General features: G+C 39.5%; 3 protein-coding genes and 1 long non-coding RNA gene across 9 annotated transcripts in view; 3 read left to right on the top strand and 1 right to left on the bottom strand.

Moving 5' to 3' along the window:
* The window catches only part of Syb (Vesicle-associated membrane protein synaptobrevin), a 30,985-nt gene extending 30,059 nt beyond the window's left edge, over positions 1-926 (top strand). For all 4 annotated transcript variants that reach the window (XM_012284304.2, XM_012284305.2, XM_003702896.3 and 1 more), the window contains exons 2-3: positions 125-447; positions 523-926. In XM_012284304.2, the coding sequence (XP_012139694.1) occupies positions 129-447; positions 523-566 (363 nt within the window). In that variant the 5' untranslated portion in view covers positions 125-128 and the 3' untranslated portion in view covers positions 567-926. The remainder of the gene's footprint in view (positions 1-124; positions 448-522) is intronic.
* On the bottom strand, positions 124-1,838 carry LOC143265064 (uncharacterized). The gene is made up of 2 exons (XR_013039185.1): positions 1,079-1,838; positions 124-1,018 (listed from the first exon to the last, which is right to left on the bottom strand). It is a non-coding gene; the product is annotated as an uncharacterized LOC143265064 (long non-coding RNA).
* Positions 1,839-2,273: 435 nt separating this feature from the next.
* ClC-a (chloride channel protein 2) overlaps positions 2,274-20,120 on the top strand; it is a 29,626-nt gene continuing 11,779 nt past the window's right edge. Inside the window, exons 1-2 of one of the 3 annotated variants that reach the window (XM_003702749.3) lie at positions 17,505-18,598; positions 19,023-19,110. In XM_003702749.3, coding sequence (XP_003702797.2) covers positions 18,450-18,598; positions 19,023-19,110 — 237 coding nt within the window. In that variant the 5' untranslated portion in view covers positions 17,505-18,449. Of the gene's footprint in view, positions 3,102-17,504; positions 18,599-19,022; positions 19,111-20,120 lie in introns of those variants that run through there. The other 2 variants (XM_076534840.1, XM_076534839.1) reach the window with 2 other exon arrangements.
* Positions 9,952-13,398, top strand: LOC100879813 (putative oxidoreductase YjmC). Its single transcript, XM_012284279.2, has 3 exons — positions 9,952-11,347; positions 12,159-12,336; positions 12,462-13,398. Exons 1-3 carry the CDS (start codon positions 11,012-11,014, stop codon positions 13,133-13,135), a joined length of 1,188 nt encoding a protein of 395 aa, XP_012139669.1. The 5' UTR covers positions 9,952-11,011; the 3' UTR covers positions 13,136-13,398.

The following is a 20,120-nucleotide window of genomic DNA, read 5'->3' on the forward strand; positions in this document are numbered from 1 at the left end:
GTACAATAATGGTTACATATAGCTGCAACTTGTTGAACGTTTTCCAACATATATACCCATGTTGTCAACTGATGAATATGTTATTTTTTTATGATTGTGGCTAATATAATTTGTGTGTTTACAGAAATATGGACGGCAGTAGTAATTCCAGAGATGTGGAAGCGGGTGGTCAAAGAAACTCACAGCAGGGAGGTTCCACGAAAAAGTTGCAACAGACCCAAGCAACCGTGGACGAAGTTGTGGGCATCATGAAGGTAAATGTGGAGAAGGTATTGGAGAGAGATCAGAAATTGTCAGAGTTGGAGAATCGTGCAGATGCTTTGAAACAAGGAGCCACGCAATTTGAACAGCAGGCAGGCAAATTGAAAAGAAAGTATTGGTGGAAGAATCTTAAAATGATGATCATCATTGGCATCATCTGTGTCATCATCTTGATTATCATCATCGGTAAGTAGTAGTTTTAAAAATGATTGTAGATTTGCATTTATATCCTTACACAGGTATTTTTAATTTGTACAATAGCTTCAGTCGTACCAGGATCGTCGGATAATGACACTCCTAACTAAAAGCATTGAACCAAAAGTGGTATAATATTCAGGGGTTGTTAATTTATGTCCTAAAAAGTTAACTATGGTAAAGTAAGTGCTGGGCATACAAAGTTAAACATAATGTGGTTAATTATTAATGATCTGCGATACATATTTAAAAGAATTGTCTATGAAACGCACAAAAAATGAAACTATATTTTTGAGACTTAAACTTATTCGAAAACGCACAAATATTAGACAAATTGCAGTATTAATACGGGTGGCCTTTTGTAAACCATAAATGGACAATACATTTCATAATGTTATCTTGTTGGAATACTTATTGTACATTTATTAATGATATACATAATATATAATATAACGTTTATACTTTTTTTCCATTGGTCTTTGAATGATTGAAATTTCCAAAGTGCCTTGATCCTATTCACAGTGTCAATGTCCCACGATTTGACACATCGAACTTCCGTTATCTGCGAATATCAAACGGTAAGAATACGAAGACGTTCGATTTCAAAGCCCATCGCGATTACCTAGAACGTTCGCTCTCATAAATATTCATTGACGGTCTCTTGCGAATACCGTCATGCTTAGAACCGAGTGACATCAGGTCTGTCGAATTCAGTGAACCTTACTTTAAAATCATATTCATTCATCGTATCGATTCACGATTGAGCTCATTCTTGCATGTTTTAAAATCACGGAAGGACAAAAATAACAACTCAATGTTTACATTTCCCCTTCGTTTACATAGGTTCTTCATTTGTTTGCTATTTAAATTCGAACCTTCGATCGTGTAACTCGGTCAGACGATATGTAATTAATTCTTGATTGATGCCCAATTAACGACGCGAGACTTTTATCGAGCGAAACCGGAAAGTGTTGCATTAACTCGTTGATAAAATTTTAAATGGAATTACTATTGTACTCATGGACGTAACTAGAGACTGGGGTGAGTACTTTCCCATGAAGGACACATACTAGAAATTTAGAAATTTCCGAAAGTAATTTATATGGAATTTGACTCATCTCGTACAAAAAATTCAGTTACGTCAGTAATTACAGTAGTGGCGGATCGTAAATTGAAAGAGTATATTTGTGAAAGTTAAATTATTCGTGTCTTGCTACATATGTCCATTTTCACTGACGTATTATGTTCTTGAAAAGGCAACGTGCTAGACGATGGTCAAGGACGAGCATCGGTCGCGATCGAAGGACAATTTAACGGGAAGATCTACGTGTATACTGTAGTAGATTTTCATCTATTCGAATTAACTGACTGTTAACAAAATTCACCAAAAGTACATAATAATTTCATCGTCACATCGGACAAGTCGTTAATTCCGTAATTAAAGAAAATGTAACCGATCTCTGGTCTTCGCTGCTGTTTAAACAATCTCGGTTAACTGGAATTACATAATTACGTATGTGCAAACAACGCGGAGATAGTATACGAAACATGTCTCGTACAGATCGATATGGCGGTCAGATTATCTTAAAACCAATAGAGATTAACAATTATCTAAACCCAGATATTTATTGTCTGTTAATTGTCGTTTTTCTTCGCTCGATCACCGTTAAATTACGTTTGAAGCCACAGGTTTCCAAAGACTAAGAAAAAAAAATCGAAGTGTCACGTGCCGACGACAAAGCAGGATACCGATTTTCCTGTAAACCGAGGCAAGCAGAAATCTCGGCCGCTTCATTCATATACCTATCAGTCGGCTGACGACCGTCCGAGCGGACAGTCGCTCGTGAAGCGAGTCTCGTGTCGTACGACCCTCGAGACCCTTCGAGAATCGTGCCCTTGATTGACCAGTGTTAAGTTTTACATATCGACCGTTTTTTTCCTCGAAGCAGAAAGGTTCTCGTGTGCGAGTGAAAGTTTTCGAGCAAAATCTCCCACGTAGTTTCACGCGTTATTCTAACGTCAAAGACTTAATTTGATCTCGAGCATAGGTCGAAAGCCAGCGAAGAAAAGAAATTTTGAGCGACGCAGTTTACGACGTAAAAAATACGATTGTGTTTCGGAGCCAGGACAAAAAGGATTTGTTTTGAATTCAGTTTGATTAGGTAGCTGGTCAACGCGTGTCTAGCTCGTTCATCACCGCGTGCTCCAAAGGACGAGCTGTTCAGCTTTTGTTTTCTTCCTCTTCGCTTGCCTTTCGAACGTTTTCGAATTGATAATTTACATGATTGTAAATTTCTTATCGAATGTTGTTCTCGGGACATTCGAATGTGCACGAGTGAAAATAAAAAAGGAACGTTCTGGGAGACGATAAATGCCTCGCAAGCGGGGATCGTCGATAAATCGTGACAGCAGGAGAGGAAGAGGAAGAAAGATTCGTCTGATTTAACGAACCAAGTGAAGTGTCGATCTAACTTCGTCTAACCTCTTTCCTTTCTCTGCCTCCCCTTTCTCTCGTCCTATGCTTGCCCGCTCTTTAACCGGCTGCGTCTCCTGAATTTTCGAAAATCGTTCACGACAACCGAAGATCAAACATGGCAGACGCCGAGGGAATACAAGACGGTGGTCTGGGTTACCAGAATACTTTGGTGAGTTCATTGTTTACTACTCAATTTTGTCAACTTAACATTAGTCGTTAGTTTACTTTCGAGAGAACACGATGTAGACAGAAATTTCCTCTTTTCAAAAGCAACTGTTAGTAAAAAGATAAAGGTAATAGCCCGGGGATTTTGCTACGTCTATTACTAGATGTTAAGGCAAGGTAAGATCGTAAAGAGGTAAATGACAGTGTAGTTTCCCTGTTATTATTGAACTAGAACGTACTTTCAGATAAGTCTTTACCTTCGTAAATGATTATCGTTATTAAATATTATAATCCAATGACGCCAGGTGATATTACGCGATAGGCCGCAGTTTTTTAAACTGCAAAAAGATAATAAACAGTGCTCGAATCAAAGTGGCGAGACTTTAAACGATTGACGCGTCAAAGGCAACGGTAGGCAAGGGTTGCAAACCTATTTTCATGTTTATTCTTGGCCACGGTGCCGACGCTAGCCGTGAATAGTTCGCTTTAGAGTGCAATTTATACCGTTTGTGACGAGCGAAACCACGTGCTCCTCCACTTTCACGAGTTCATTTTCATAATATGCTTTCCTAGGTGTTATCCCAGCTACGGGAAAATCAAGTGCTAGAATTAAATCCAAATTTTTTCATTTTCATACTATCATATGCTTTCCTATCCCAGGTGTCATCCTAGCTATGAGAAATCAAGCGTTAAATCCAAATTTTTTAATTTAGAATTTCGCTCATTTGAAAATTCAATACAGTTCGGAATTTCCGCCACTTGTGACGAACTTTCGCTAAATTAGTGAATCCGAGACTACTCGTAGATTATCGGACGCTCGTGTAAATAAATAGAAAACGATAAACGCGGGTCCAAAAATCATTTAGACCGTCTGGGAACGCAGACGCGTTATCGGTGCGATTGATGTTTACGAGTTCGGGAAACGGATTACACGTAGAAAAAGAAGAAAATGAATACAGGTACAAGTTTCCATCTGACTCTAAATTATCAGGGGACTGTTTAATCTCGTTCCATGAAATTTGCGGAATGTTTTAGTACCTGTACATTACCTAGCAAATAGTTGTAAATTATTAAGTCGTTGGAAGAGTTGCAACTTCGGTATGTGGAACAGTAGTTGCAGGCGTAAGAAGAAGGAACGAGGTGTCTGCGAGCCTGTTTAATTCGCGAATTTATTCGAGTTTACAGTTAAACAGCTTGGTAAGAATCTGTCAGTGACCCAATATTTCTTATCAGGACTTTCTGCGTAGAAACAGTTTCAGTTGACCCGAATTACTCGATTAACTTGTAATCAAATTAGTATTTCACGTTCTCGTTCGTTGAAAATTATTTTATTTGTAACTGCACTCGAATTAATATTACTTGACACGAATTTCACAATTTATTTATAATTTCTTTGTTTGACTTTTATGCAGTTTAACGCTCACAGGGTATTAGAGAAGGAATTCGAAAGACCAGACATGTTGTTGGGGATTTCAAAATTTGTCTGGTTTTAGAAAAGAGACATTTGTTGGCTGACTAACGTTTTCTCCACCCTCGCGCGAAGGTTTGATTTTGCAATGGTTCCACGTGTCTGCCAACTGGTAGATTTTTCAGACGCTATTATATCAAACACGAAGACAATGCGTCCTCGAGCAGACGCGTCACTTTCGAAACAGTCTGTGTTTCGCAGGGCAAATTGCCATTTCTCGATGCCTTCTTTCGTCGTCTCGTCTTCCTATTAGTTGTCTTCGCTCGCGGAGACGATAGGAAGTTTTATGAGTCATATCGGATCATCCTTAGGTTTCAGTGCAAATTCTGAGCATTAAGTAAGTCTTCATCTAATTTTTTGTTTTAATGAAGTAAGTCTTCTTCATTTAATTTTCTAGGAGAATCCCATTATCTTTTCCACAAAATCTGTAACTAGAACCGGTGCTTATCGCTCGATGCTTATCAGTGTTTAATTAATTTCGTAATTTCTTCCGGCAGGTCGTAAACGTTCTTCAGTAATTGTCACTTTAGAGTACGATTAGATCAAAATTTTCAAACGATAAGTTAGAGATCTTTTTCTTAGGGGATTAACTTTATCAATCTTTTACTTATTAAAAATGATCTAAGTCGATTAGAAAACCTTGCAATAATTTGACAGAGAAGAAAATTCCAAAAAAAGGAAATACCTTATGAACATTAGTATCGTGACACGTGGAACGTGTGTTAATGGTACTCGTCTTATGCAACAAAATCGTGTACCGATAATGTGTAATATATACAAATATCTTCGATAATATGACTTCAGCTTCGGAAATTTACAAGCACGTTTCGTGGAAGCGTTTGTCAAAGTTTCTTGTCGTGCTATCCTTTGAAAGGCTAGATAAAAAGGACCTTACCCGTAACAGTTATTGGCGGAGAAACAAAAACCGGTAAATTACATCCTCTCGTTCAGGAACCCTCTTTTTCTTCTTTGCCGTCTTCTAGCGGCACGCACACGGCGAAAATCGTTCTTACCTGTCGCGTCAGGAGAATCGATCTTCCTTGAAATCATTCCATTACCCTCATTTTATTTAATTTATTACCTTTTTCGCTCGTTTGTAATTCCACATTTCTACTATTATAGATATGAAACCCAAAATTTCTGTGAGATATGAAGGTTGCTTTTATTATAATTCACCCCTTGCAGTATTTTCACTGGCCAGACGCACTTATGTTTCGGATGCGACAAATCTTTGATATTTAATTTCAGTTTAAAGTTCAAGTCTGTGGTTTGTGTAGTTGAAGACTGTTGAATACAAAGTGGTCACGTTTCGAGTTTCTGTAATGATTTTACTATTACTGTAGTTATTTCTGACTGATTTGACAAATTAGCACTAAAACCACCAAGTCAAATGACTTCACAAGGTTCTTATTATAAGGTACACATTTTGTTAAATTACATTCCTTTTGATTTCAATTGATTTGACATTCCTTCTGCATTGATTTTCATCAAGATAAATACTAAATTCATGTTTGTTCATTTATTTTTTAATTTCGAATTGAGTACACATTATGTGTCAGTAGATTTAGTGTTAATCATACAGCAACTTAACCCTTCACATGCGTTAGATCCACCCTTAATATCTTATACTACCACTCACCTATTATACTCATATAAAGTCTTCAAACTAAAATTGTACATAGAAATTCGTAAACATATCAGTACTCCAAACGAATGAAGTGCTTCATAATCTTTCGGAATATTAACGTTTATCAGTCTAATCGTTTGAAACGAAACGTCGATGAAGTCATTGTATTAACGTCGATTAGCTATCGAATCCTCCGAAGGTTCTCGCTATGATTTTTTCTCTGTCGCGTGCCGTTGGTACTTTTTTCTTAGCGCCTCAGAAACAACGCAGTATTCTTTTTTCCGTGACCGCCTCGTACTCGTTAAGCAACGTAAGGCGATCGAATATTTATGATGTAATCGCGAGCACCGCTTTTCCGATCGTCATCGACACTTCGATTCGTTAGCAACGCTAGCGGAAAGATTATGCAAGTTTTGCATAATTTTTGCAGCTTATCGATTCTTGGTCATTGAGCAGAAATAATAGAGAAACCGCGATGACCATTATTTCAATGACCATAAATCTTTTTCTCATTTTCGATATTTCAAAATTTATGTAATTATATAATTCTTTTTTTAATTTAATCATTTTTTGTGGCATCGAATATTACTGCATTTTGCGCAATTTTCTTTTCTACATATGAACTATAAATTGCTCGTCAATTTTTTTGAAAATACCAAAATTTTTTTGTTGCATTGAATATTTGAGCATCTCATCTTATGATGAAGAATGTGTGTTATTATGAAGAAAATATTACTGCATTTTGTGCAATTTTCTTTTCTACATATGAACTATAAATTGTTTGTCCAATTTTTTGAAAATACCAACATTTTTTTGTTGCATTGAATATTTGAGCATTTCATCTTGTGATAAAGAATGTGTGTTATTATGAACAAAATATTAGTGCATTTTGTGCAATATTCTTTTCTACACATGAACTATAAATTGCTCGTCCAATTTTTTGAAAATACCAACATTTTTTTGTTACATTGAATATTTGAGTATTTCATCTTGTGATGAAGAATGTGTGTTATTATAAAGAAAATATTACTGCATTTTGTGCAATATTCTTTTCTACACATGAACTATAAATTGCTCGTCAAATTTTTTGAAAATACCAATATTTTTTTGTTGCATTGAATATTTGAGCATTTCATCTTGTGACGAAGAATGTGTGTTATTATGAAGAAAATATTAGTGCATTTTGTGCAATTTTCTTTTCTATATATGCACTATAAATTGCTCGTCAAATTTTTTGAAAATACCAATCTTTGAAAAAGTAGGTAAACTTGAACAAAGAAACTTTTTAAGTATCCTGTGTAGGTTGAAAGGATTAAGCTCAAGGAAGCGGCATTTTCATTGACACGCTTGACGGTCAATTAACGAACGGTCTAAACGAGTTATCGCAATCGATTAGTCTATTTCTAACACGATCGAAAGGCGAGATAGCGAGTACGGGCATTAATCCTCCCTCTCGATTCGTTAATTCCTTTATATGTCTGCCGCTCGAGCCATGTTTGATCTGCTGTAAATCAACCTTTTTTATCGCGTTAAACATTCTGACGCGGACCACGAATTATGAAACATCGATAGACTTGCATTCTACCGGGACAAATATCGTTAATTTATTATCGTCAATTCGTCAGTTTTATTCGTTTCCGATCACGAGAATTGATTTACTTCGTTCTCTGTTTATTTCGTTCGCTTCAAGGCGACCAGATGTTTCTTCGTTAAAATAAGTAATCGATTATTATATCAATTACGTAGATAGAAGTTAATGGAATACACTTTATTCTTCAAGCTCTTTGTATTTCACTTTCGCCGAGAAATTCAGGTGTTTGGGAGATAAATATTCTAATAATAAACATTTCTTTCTTCGAATAACGCTTTTCGATTGCAGAAAGAGTTACTCAAGGTCTGTTTAACGCTTCACAGCTACGAACATTTTTTTGAGAGAACTACGGGCTCCACAAAGTTTACGGATACAATTATCGGTGTGATTAGTTTGACTCGCGACAACGCAGCCTTGAAAATCTACGATCAAAGACGAGGTTGATAACGTTTCTTTAATGATGGTTGTTCAGCGAGATACGATTTTCGTACCACAGTTCATATACCAATTTATGCGCGGATTTTGCGAAATAGTCAGAACGGTACTTGTCACAATTTCAATTAAAGTCGACAGAATTATCAGCCGATTCCGTTAACCCAGTTATCGCCGATAAAATAGAAGAAGTTTGTTGTTACATACGCGAGTTTATATACCTCGACCTCGCGTGTATAATCGGAACACAAATATTGACAATTAACTATAACGACACGCAGGTGATACTCTCGATGAATTTACACGTGCAAATTTGCCAAAGGTTTCAACCCTCAAACACGGTGTGGTATATCGGTAAAATTTTTCAAATTTTACACCATTCATTGACCGAAGAAATTCGAGTCCCGCCAAAAACACGAGTAGAGGATTCAGGTGACTCGTAGCTCGTTTTTCAGGAAGCGAAGCGAAACGGTAGCTTTACAGACACTCAACACCGAGGATTCGTTTTCTATGGGCACGCGATCGCTCGATTCTTCTTTTCGCCCCTCGGAAATCGCATCTTTGCGTCTGTTACGCAAACGGTAGTACGATATCGGGACGGGCCGAATATTCGACACGGGCACATGATTTAACTGTGGATCGCGTTGCGTAATGCTAGATGCAGCTAGTTAGCAATGCACACGGAAACGCAGGGTCGATTATTGATTTTTTCTGTGGCTGGATCAGCCGGTTTGCCTTGCAACCTCTCCCGCCAGTTACATTTTATCTCGTCCTTTATCGGTGCATCTGCGAAATTATTCATTTTACGACCCTGTCACGTGGATGACAGCCATCGTTTTACTGAGCTTACATTATGCTCATAATACGCAGAACTCTCGTATTCCCTTATTTTTTCGGTCGATATTAATTTAAATCAAAAGTACTCATTTTTTAATAATTCTCGTGTTATTTAATATTTAGTTTCTTACATTGAAGCATCTATGGACGAGTAAATTTTTAAACATTATTAAGAAAATTACTATCTGTGTATGACGCACAAGGTGCGTCATGTAGGTATGTAGAGTGGGACGCAAACGGTGCGTCATGTATGTATGTAGAGTGGGACGCAAACGGTGCGTCATGTATGTATGTAGAGTGGGACGCAGACTGTGCGTCAGGTATGTATATAAAGTGTGACGCACGTGGTACGTCATGCAAGTATATATATAGGGTGTGACGCACATGGTGCGTCATATATGTATGTAGAGTGTGACATACATGGTGCGTCATGTATGTATGTATGTAGAGTGTGACGCAAACGGTGCGTCATGTATGTATGTAGTGTGTGACGCACGTGGTACGTCATGTATGTATGTACGTAGGTAGAGTGTGACGCACATGGTGCGTCATGTATGTACAATATGTAGAGTGGGACACAGACGGTGCGTCAGGTATGTATATAAAGTGTGACGCACGTGGTACGTCATGCAAGTATATATGTAGAGTGTGACGCACATGGTGCGTCATATATGTATGTAGAGTGTGACATACATGGTGCGTCATGTATGTATGTATGTAGAGTGTGACGTACGTGGTGCGTCATGTATGTATGTATGTAGAGTGTGACGTACGTGGTGCGTCATGTATGTATGTAGAGTGTGACGCACGTGATGCGTCATGGATGTAGAGTGAGACGCACACGGTGCGTCACTGAGAGAAGTACTAAATACGTAAGTTGATACATAGGTACTAAACATTCGAAGCAATGTTATTCGGGGTTTTTTAAATTTTGTGATTACGTCACGAAGGTTCATCGACGCAAAAATAGAAACGTCCTTCTTTCCTCTAACCTAGAAAACAATAGTAGAACGTGACAAACGGTGCTAGTTTCGTGTCTTTAAATATAGAAGAAAATGTGAATTACAGGAAAAGCGAATATACGTAAATCACGTGTAACGGGGAAAGAAAGTGTCGAGTATTTCCTATTTCAGTAAATTTATTCGTCCCGTATTAATTTTCACGTGATTCGATCGTCGATTAATTTCCTCGTGAAATGCGTAACTTTGTTTCCTCGTGAAAGTACACTTTCGAACACGATATCAAAACCAGTTAACGCGGAGACCTTGAACCGGCTGCGCGATAAGATTCTGAAGATGTACAAAAAACTATGAAATCTACACATATTTTACAACTACACTTGTACGTTTATAGTCGGGCGTATTTAGCATGATTCTCACTGGCGATCCTGGGAATTTTTAATAAGAAAAATTTGAAATTTAACTATGCAATAATGTGTAATGATATGTTGGAGTTACGCGTTCACGATATTTTGAACGGTTTGAAACTCCCGCTTGATTGACGTCAGTCAGTGCAGCCAATATATTTTTTGCGGAGTCTGTGCCTCTAGTAGTGGTCGCAAAGCTGGTGCAACACGTTCTATCGATGTGGCGAAAATAAGAGCGTGATCCATAGATCACTTGGTGACTTCATTGATACATAAGTTAATCGAATAGTACTCCGGATCGAAAGTTAATTATTCAGGTAGGAAGAGACCGAAGCGCTTGTCGTTAATAGATAACTGGCTACAAAGTAATAGCGTAGAACACGGCCCAGGTTCCACGAGTTAATGACGCGGCAAGTTCAAATCTGAACACGCGCTCGATCGATACAATCGAACCTCACGAATACGATAATTGGAAATAAAATCAACTTCAAACGGCAATGAACCTGTGAAAGGTTAAGCATTCGATTTTCTACGATTCGGCACAGGAATTCAGCTTTCTGACCACAATAACGTAAGAAAAGCCAGTATCAAAGATGTACGAACGTTTCTTGAACTCCTCTCGAAGCTCCTTGAGGCTTCTGAAAAATACGACGAAATGCAGCTTCGTAACGACAAGAAGGTTGCTTTCTAAGAAAAGCGATACCGAGATGGTAGTACCCAAAGACGATGTGGTTAGATTCATCTGCGAATGTCTGTGCAAAGTTGGAGCATCAGCCGAATCTGGAAAGATCGTTGGACATCATCTAATGACGTCCGACTACCGTGGCCATTTTAGCCACGGACTGAACAGAGTGCCAATGTACGTAAAGGATATTCAGAACAAGATCACTGATCCCATCGCAAAGCCAGAGATCGTTACTGACTTTCAGGTACGATTAAATCGAAATCAGCGAGACCGTGTGCCACCTGTGCGACTTATCACATCATCGTTAATTAGAGCTATACACCTGGTCCATTGTTTCTGGGTTATATCATGATTCACAGATAAAACTAGTTTCGTTTTAATTGAAATCTGCAGTAGTTAAAAACATTGTTTCTCCTTAATCTATGAGAGGGAGTGTATTACATAAATGTCTCTTCATTTCAAATCTCGCTTAATCACTTTGCTAGATTACAGATTTGAGATTAGAGATTTGTCTTGGGAACTTATACAATTGTTAGATCTTTTGTACCTGCTATAATAGTTTTGTGGAAAATTAATAAAAATCCATGTGGCGTCTTAGCTTGACTGTTAGAACCGTCAGCTCTGAGAGGTCGAGTTAATTAATTTAATCTAGAGTAATAAACGTAGTCGCACAGTTAGCGCATGGTTGAAATGCATTAGAGAGTAGCGAAGAATAATCCAGCTTCTACCAGTTTACTTGATCATGGTGGTGGAATTAAAATACGACAAAGGAAATATCAGCATAAATGCCTTATTCTCCGCTTAATTTCTTCCGCATTAATCTCTGAAGAACTTCGTTTTGAAGAAAAAGTTTCGCTCGCTTGATCCACCCGAAAAACAGAGGCGATAATTTGCTGCTTTCGAAACGATTAGCCTCTTATCACCGGTTACTTAATTGCGTGACGATAACCGGAGTTTCGCTGCTCGAGTTTCTTTCAATTATTACGAGTTCCACCTAGAATGTCAAGTAAATCTGATTCTTCGGGAATCACCGACTTCAATGACTATTCTTCCAGGCGATAGCGCTGGTGAGCGGGAACAACGGTCTGGGCCAGGTGATCGGCAAATTCTGTATGGAACTCGCCATAGATAAGGCGAAGGAGTTCGGAATCGGCATGGTGTCCGCTCGTAACTCGAATCATTACGGAATCTGTGGTTACTACACTTTGATGGCGATCAAAGAAAACCTGATAGGTAGCATACTTGTAACTTCGAATCACCTCGAATTTTATTCCCCTCTGATCGCGCGTAGTTAGAATAAAATTCACGGTGATTCGACAGTTTTTATTCTAAGTTTCTGATAACCGTCGCTATGATAGGCTTCAGCTGCACCAACACCAGTCCCCTGATGGCTCCGACTCGTAGTAAAAAAGCAGCGTTGGGCACGAATCCTCTGAGTCTGGGAATGCCTGCGGAGGACGGCGATTACTTCAACCTGGACATGGCCACCACAGCCGTGGCTCTGGGCAAAATCGAGATCGCGCTCAGGAAGAAGGAACCGATACCCGAAGGATGGGCGCTCGACAACGACGGAAAGATCACCACGGATCCCGAAAAAGCTTACGATGCCACGGTTCTGATGCCTCTCGGGGGCGAAGAAAGAAATTCGGGGTACAAAGGATATGGACTGGCCACGATGGTCGAAGTACTTTCCGGTATTTTATCCGGAAGCCACTTTGGACCCAACATTAGACAGTGGAAGGGTAGCAAGGAGATCGCTGATCTCGGACATTGTTTCATGGCCATTAATCCGGAAGCTTTCTGTTGCGGATCAAAAGAGAGGCTGTCCAAGTTGATGAAACAATTGAGAGAACTACCTACTATTGGTGATAAGACCGTCATGGTCGCTGGAGACCCAGAAAGAGCAGCCATGGCGCGCGTGGAAAGAGAAGGTGGCATCGCGTATCATCCTAATCAGTTGAAAGCGTCGGAAGAGCTCGCTGAATCAATAGGAGTCGAACCTATGAAACTCGTGGCAAAAAAGACCTCGTAGGACCAGGGAGTTTCATTTTCAAAGATCTCTTTTTACACAATTTTCATGTGGACCATTTGTGTTCTGCAGGATTATGTATTACTTCGAGACAGTATAAAGATTTTATCCGGCAAGGTTCGATCTGAGTATGAGATCGAATTCATGGGATTCTGTGATAATTCATGGAGATCGAAGCATTTTATTATAAATCCACATTATACTTTTTGTTATTTCGAAAGAGAATTTACATATTTTATACGAATTATATACAGCATACAAAAGTCCTTACGTCGCCATTTTTAATGTAGTTTTCGACCATTTTACTTCTCTACCATCAACCTTTGAATCGTTGACCACAGTGATGTCATGAATCAGAGCATCGACTGAATAACAGGTTCACTTTTTCGAGTAATGTTTGCAGAAGGATGCTCGCGTGTCGTTTAATAGGAACGATGATATAACGATATTGTGGTCTAATGGCTGGTCGATGATGATGATGATGACTACGACAATGTCCTTGGACTTGCTCGTGGGATCTCGATTGCACTCATTACCGATCGGCGCTCGCGATTATCGACGGGCTAACCTTTGTTGGATAACCAACAACAAAGATTTGCATAATCAGATACACGGAGACAAGATACATGGATGTTCCCAAGAATTATTTGCTCCGTCGATTTTAACCCTGTTCGACGATAACTAGAAGCGAAAGAAACCTTAGCTGGGAATTACGTATATCGATTCCGTGTTGTATCGGAAACTCGATATCGTTTCGTCTGTGTGCGATCTTTATAATTTTCATGATCTTAGAATTCTACTGCCACCTGGTCTTAATTGTTCCGCGGGAACGTGCACGATTACACGTAAAGATTAAGGTCGTCGATTATAATTGGAAATTAAGTCGGATGATTAACCGTGTTTAATTTGTTAGTCGTATTTACCGTGACGAAATAATTTCCCAAGTAATCTCCATGCTTAATTGGTGCAGTTTTCTCTGTAATCTGTTTTTTTCGCAAGGGTCGTTGATCCGTTAAATATGCAATCAGCAGAGCGTTAATTGTGGACTTTTGACGACGTATGTTTACGTCGTTCGCAAGAAAAGAGCATACGACGCAGTAAGTATTTTCGTAAAGCAAAAACCTCGACGTATCAGGGGTAGTCAACCAACGATTCTTTTAGCTCGATGTTTCAGACGGTAAACAGGGTTATCGAGAAGACTCGCAGACTTCGCGACTCTTTCCAGTTACTCTTATCGTTAGTTCGTAAAAGAGAACATTACAAGTGTAATTGATTCGTCGTTGATAAGTTTTGCGGAGTCCTCGGTGATCTCTTTATCGCGTACAAAAAACGTGTTACGTCAATGCTCAATACTTTGTTTGGAAACTTATTGTGATCTATTCAATTGTCTTTTTACTTTGCAACATTGCAATGCGTAGCAAGTAACCTTGACGAAAAAGCAGGGGAACTTTTTTCTGAGCCAAAGAATTAGTTATTTCCTCGACAAGGGATAATTGCCCGAGTTAGTATTCCAGTCCACATTGTTTGCACAAATCCCTTCATTTATGCGTGTCGCGTGTCAAGTAGAATCACGGAATAGAAATGTCATCGACGTACAAAATGCGCTTTCTATGTTGCACGTGTCACGAAAGAATCAAGATCCCTGCCACCGATTCTCATCTCGACCCATTTTTTATAATTTATTAAACAACGTCAGTGTTTTGAATATTAAGAACACGACGGATGTACAAGGGGTTCAAAAGTTATCGACACGCTTTGTTTTGTTGCTGTATTATCGGCCAGGCTTCAAAAGCGTGCTCGGGCTATCTTATTTTTTCTCGATAACGCGAATGCACGAAGGGTTTTTTTACCGAACGTTCGATGAAAAAACACGGTTTCAATGAACGATGGAGGAAAGAATTAGTTAGACGAAGTCATAAATTCGATGACTCACATATTTTTTTCGGTAAGAGCGGCATACATGTTCCGATCGTCTCTAGAATCGTTAATTACATTTATCTCATTCGATCTGACTACCCGTATACATTCGTTCGCGGCTTCGTCCTAGACCTTATTAGCTAAGAGTTATTGCTCGTTTACTCGAATCCCAAGGTGAAAAATTAGTCGAGGTTTCGATGGGAACAAAATTGTCTACGAAGCACGTGTTTTACATGGAAGAAACTTCGCTGTGATGATTGAAATGAAAGGAAATTGACTATACAGTATTTGGTATAGGAGCAAGCCTTTTCGATAGCAGGACCAAAGATCGCGAGGAATCATAGACGGTAAACAAGCGTGATTCAAAGAACAAGGGCCAGCTAAACAGGAAGGAAGGGCCAATGATTGGACAAACGATCTTGTCGAAAATGCAATCGTATGCACTGTTGACGCATCACGAGAATGGTAATTCGTTCCTCGGCTATGTGACTGACATTAACTAATTCAGTGCTCTAATATACCGGCATGGGGTCGTGAACCCATGGGACATCCGTGGTGATAGTTCAACATTCTCTTACCGCTAACTCCGCGTGAATTTATCTGTAAAGCAATCGATTCGCATGTAAATAGTTCGCAGTGTTTGTCGAGTTTTTTCTTATCTGGACAACTATCTCGTTGGTAGGATTTAACGTCAGGTAAAAATTGTAGTACTCCAGCGATTAACGGTGGCAATTTCCGAGTCTTCAAAAGAGATACCAGTCTTTGTTGAACGTAATGAACCGTGTTGTTCTCTGGATGTTTGAAACGGTTGTTTTAAAGGCAGTTAGACAATTAACAGCTAGAACCATTCTCAGAAAGAATTTACATCTACCGTTGAATGAAACGATGCTCTCAGCCTTTCTTGGACTGTTGGCGTAAATTATACTTTGTAACGCTTAAACGGTTCCGTTCAATATTCATCGCGTCTAATTACTCCTAAATCTTGCTCGCCTTTTAATTAAGCGAGTACGTCAGACGATTGTCGTGGAAATCGTCTTTGAAAATCAGCTGTTCTGTCTATAAAAATTTCCATTTGAACGTTCATCTTTTTTGTAACTACACGTACTCGATTCTATTTTTTTTGAGTGTTTGACTACCTTAGTGGACAGAAACAATTATGATCCACTTTATAGAAATCTTTCCAACGGGAAAAATTTGCGAATATTTCGATACTCATAAATTTGAATGCAATCGCTACGTGCGGTTTACGTTTTTTAGTTGCCTTGAACAAACAAGTAGTTTGCATTAGATTTGACGATGCCTTGATAATTCGTTCGCGATGGAATATTGGAATTATCTCGCTAAAAAACGATGGTCAGTTTTTGTTCGCTTCTAAAAATACGGTGTTTGTTGGTTTCTCATTTTCAAGAATCCGCGAAAAAGCACGCTCCTAAAACGAAAAGTAAACGAGTCAGCGAGGTTTTTAAAGCGATCTGGACGTCTCGCCTGCACTATTGACCTAATTCATTCAGCAGAATATCAGATCGGTTGTTTCTCTTTGTCCAAGAGCATTAAGATCTTTATAAACATCTCTGTTTCGTTGGAAGTTCAATAATTGCCAATTGCTGTTGACGCACTCCTTCGTTACACAAATTTACCGAGTCGGCAATGCTTTCCGGTCCATTATCTGCTATCTCTTTACTCGTCGGAATAAACACACGAATTTATGACCGAATACGTTCATAATTAAGCGAGCTTCTTCCAGCGATAAATACGAACAATTTGCCTGGGTATTCGGTTAATCGTTCACTTGTATCCACGGAAAATCTTGCCAGATAAAATTACCATTTTCTCGTCTCAAGGTAAGTGCTCATCCATCGTGAGAATTCTATTGTTCCGTCAGATATTTTCGTCGTTTTGGTTACTTTAAAAAAAAAAACTCAGAGAAATATCGCGCGTAGAGAGGAGAGAGTCATCGATCGGAGACTCGGTGCCGGCATCGGGTAAGACAGCCATTCATCAAATTACGTGGTAATTTTGATCAATGATAACTGGTGACTTTGAAGGCAGCTTCCTACGAGCCCTCGTTGAGGGAAGTGGCCAATTGCCGTGTACGGCTACCGTACAGTCGCTACTAGAAATTCCAACGATAAGACTTTTCGACTTCTCTCGCGAAATCGCCTTTCAATTTCGTTCTTTCAACGGCAACTCACTATTTTCTACTTTCTCTACATTTATCAGGAGTTTATCTCCAATTAAACAGTAAAGCATATTATACTTTTAAATCGAACAGTGCTCTGACTTATCTAGAAAAATGATCTGTGATACCATTATCGATTAACCCTCTGCACTCGAAGGTAATTTGACTGTTCACAAACAGCAACTCTAAAACTTAGTTAAAAAGTTAAATGAATTTTCTTGAGGTTATTATTTCACTATTGTTTGTTTCACTGTGTTTATACATCACACGTGTCATGTTACAGAATCGGTTAAAAAATGCTTATTTAAAATTATTGTATTAAATATAATGGTGACTGTGAGTCAGCGCAAGGGGTTAAAAGTCCATGTGATCAGTAAACGTGAAGTGAAATCGTAATGCAAAAAAAATAGAATTGATGTCGACGGTACTAGAAACGTAGAGTAATAAAAATGAAGAGCGATCGTGACGCTAGTGTCGCGATTAAAGTTTGCAAACACGAAACGTGGTTGCTCTAGGAGCTCGAAAAAGTGGCGATCACGAGTGTCCTCGCGACACAGAGGTGAGAAGAGAGATAGTGCCGATATCGCGGGGGAAAATCGCGAGCGGTATGGCGACGACGACGACGTCGACAACAGTCAGAGCGAGGCTAATGAGTCGGTAAATTGGACCAGCTAGGTCCTCCCATCTGAGCTCCATACGGTGCTTCTCTCTTCTCATTGTCAGTGTGACTCATTGGCTTGGTGTGCGACGGTGTTCAGCCTACGATTCAATTGCTCTAAACGCTCGCTTTTTGCCAATTTTTCCTTCCTTTTGCCGGCGTAGTGTCAGTGTCAGTGTCACGACGATTCGACCGAACGGTTTCCGGTGATCTTTCCTTTCGACCGAGTTTCCGCCGGTTGAAAATGCGACCTGGAGAATCTCCGTTATCACCGATCGACGCTTTTAACGAGAAGATCTTCGACCAGACGATGATCCCTTGGCGCGAATCTTTCCGACTCTCGGTTCACGAATTCTCTTAAGAGTATTTCGCTTTCGAGAAATACTAGAAGATTTCAAGGATGATTTTCACGCGGTTACGTAATCTATCGAGCTCACGGGATTCGAAGCTCGAAGCTGCACTTTGAGCGAGCAGAGAATTTATTGCACCGATAGCATTTATCGGTCGAAGAGGAATCACGAGTTGCACGAGCAGATAGTTAAGTTTCGAAGGAGCATCCGAACATGGCGAATCAGACGACGAAGAAGGAGCTCCTGGAGGAGACTCTGCACCATCATCCGGAGGGTAGCGAGGAGGAAGTAGACAGGGAATGGGAGGAATTCACCAGGTTGATGGCGAAATTGAGGGAAAATCGACGGAACAGACCGCACAGGTATCCGCGAGTTCTCGTTTTAGGAAAACGAAAGGGTGCCGTTTTTACGAACGCGATACCGATGATTCTCCGTGGAAAACGTAAGTGAAAAGCATGAACGAATTAACGATCTCTTTTTCGAGAAAATCGCCCGTCAAAATACATTCGTACTCGCTCGTTCGACCGTTGCACAGTGTTCGTATTTCTTCTATTGGATAATGGTGGTTATTTGACGTTCGAACGACCAAACTCGTCGAAATGACGGACTTAATTGTGCCGTGTTATTTTCGCGTACGAACACAATTTTAATTAATTGTCTCGAAAAAGAGCTCTCGTAAAATGTTTGCCGACTTACCTTTTTCACGCAGAATATCGCATGCCCTAAAAATCGCGAGCCTAGGTACACGTACTTGTTTCTCTAATCGCAATCTTTTGTTTTTATCAGACCCTCGCAAGCTTTCTATCCGTGTCCTCCGCCAAACGCGGACGAGGAGCAGCAGGATTTCGATCCCTTCGATTACATTAACACGATTGTAAGCGATTTTTCTGAGCGATCGTTTAGTGCATCGTGACAATCTGCATGTAGGTTCCGAGTATCCAAGCATTAACAAATTCTTGTTGCACAGTCTTCCTGTTCGTGGATGCACTTTGTCATTTTGTCGCTTAGGTATTCGAAGAAATATTCGTGCTTAATATAGCACGCGAACTATTCGAAGTCTTAGGGATTAGTAATTCGGGTTTAGTGATTCGTAACTTCTTTCACCCTGACATTTGTAAACGTATTTTACAATAGATTCTTTCCACGCTTTTCACGGAATTGTACATAGTATTCTGATAGTTGTACGTTTGCCAAACGTGCAGGCGAATAGCTACATTTTAAATAAACGTTTAGCGAGAACAGCTCGTAATAATGGGTCAGATTTCTGTCACATTTCTGTCGTTACATATTGGATGGTCTGTCGAACGCGTTCTTTGACATCGTCCAAAAGTCTGATTCCGCCGAGCGTCTTCTCGGTCAAATAAATTTATCTCGTCGCTTGAAACAGGTTTCAGAAATGTCAATGAAATGTCAGATATATACGTGTATGAATCGACCTTGACACGAAATCTGCATCACGAGATCGCGATGATCAGTTTACAGTTCTCCAAATGTACTTCCACGAAATTAGAAACTAAACGAGCAACGTTATTTTCGATCCGCTTCTCTCATTAGCTTAGCCGACATCGAGGCTGTTTCCTTCTTCCACTATATTTTTTATATTCTTAGCTACTTCGCATTCTTTCCTCCTCAGGAAAACGTACGAGCGCGGAATACGAAAAAAAAGTGCATTGTGTAACATTCGAAAACATTCGTCAAATAACTCGTATCGCAAGCGATTCTCGAGAATGTTCAAGCTACATTGTTCGCGTTTAATTTGCCTCTTAGTTACGCGTATCGAATCGATCATTATCAGGTGACGGGGCAACATTTTCCTAGGAAAAACCGTTTGAGAAGGTTAGAATTAGACTTGGATATTTGAGGATTTGGGCATTTTAAAACTTG

This window comes from Megachile rotundata, chromosome 8 (assembly GCF_050947335.1).
Source record: "Megachile rotundata isolate GNS110a chromosome 8, iyMegRotu1, whole genome shotgun sequence".
In the NCBI taxonomy this organism is placed as follows: Eukaryota; Metazoa; Arthropoda; class Insecta; order Hymenoptera; family Megachilidae; genus Megachile; species Megachile rotundata.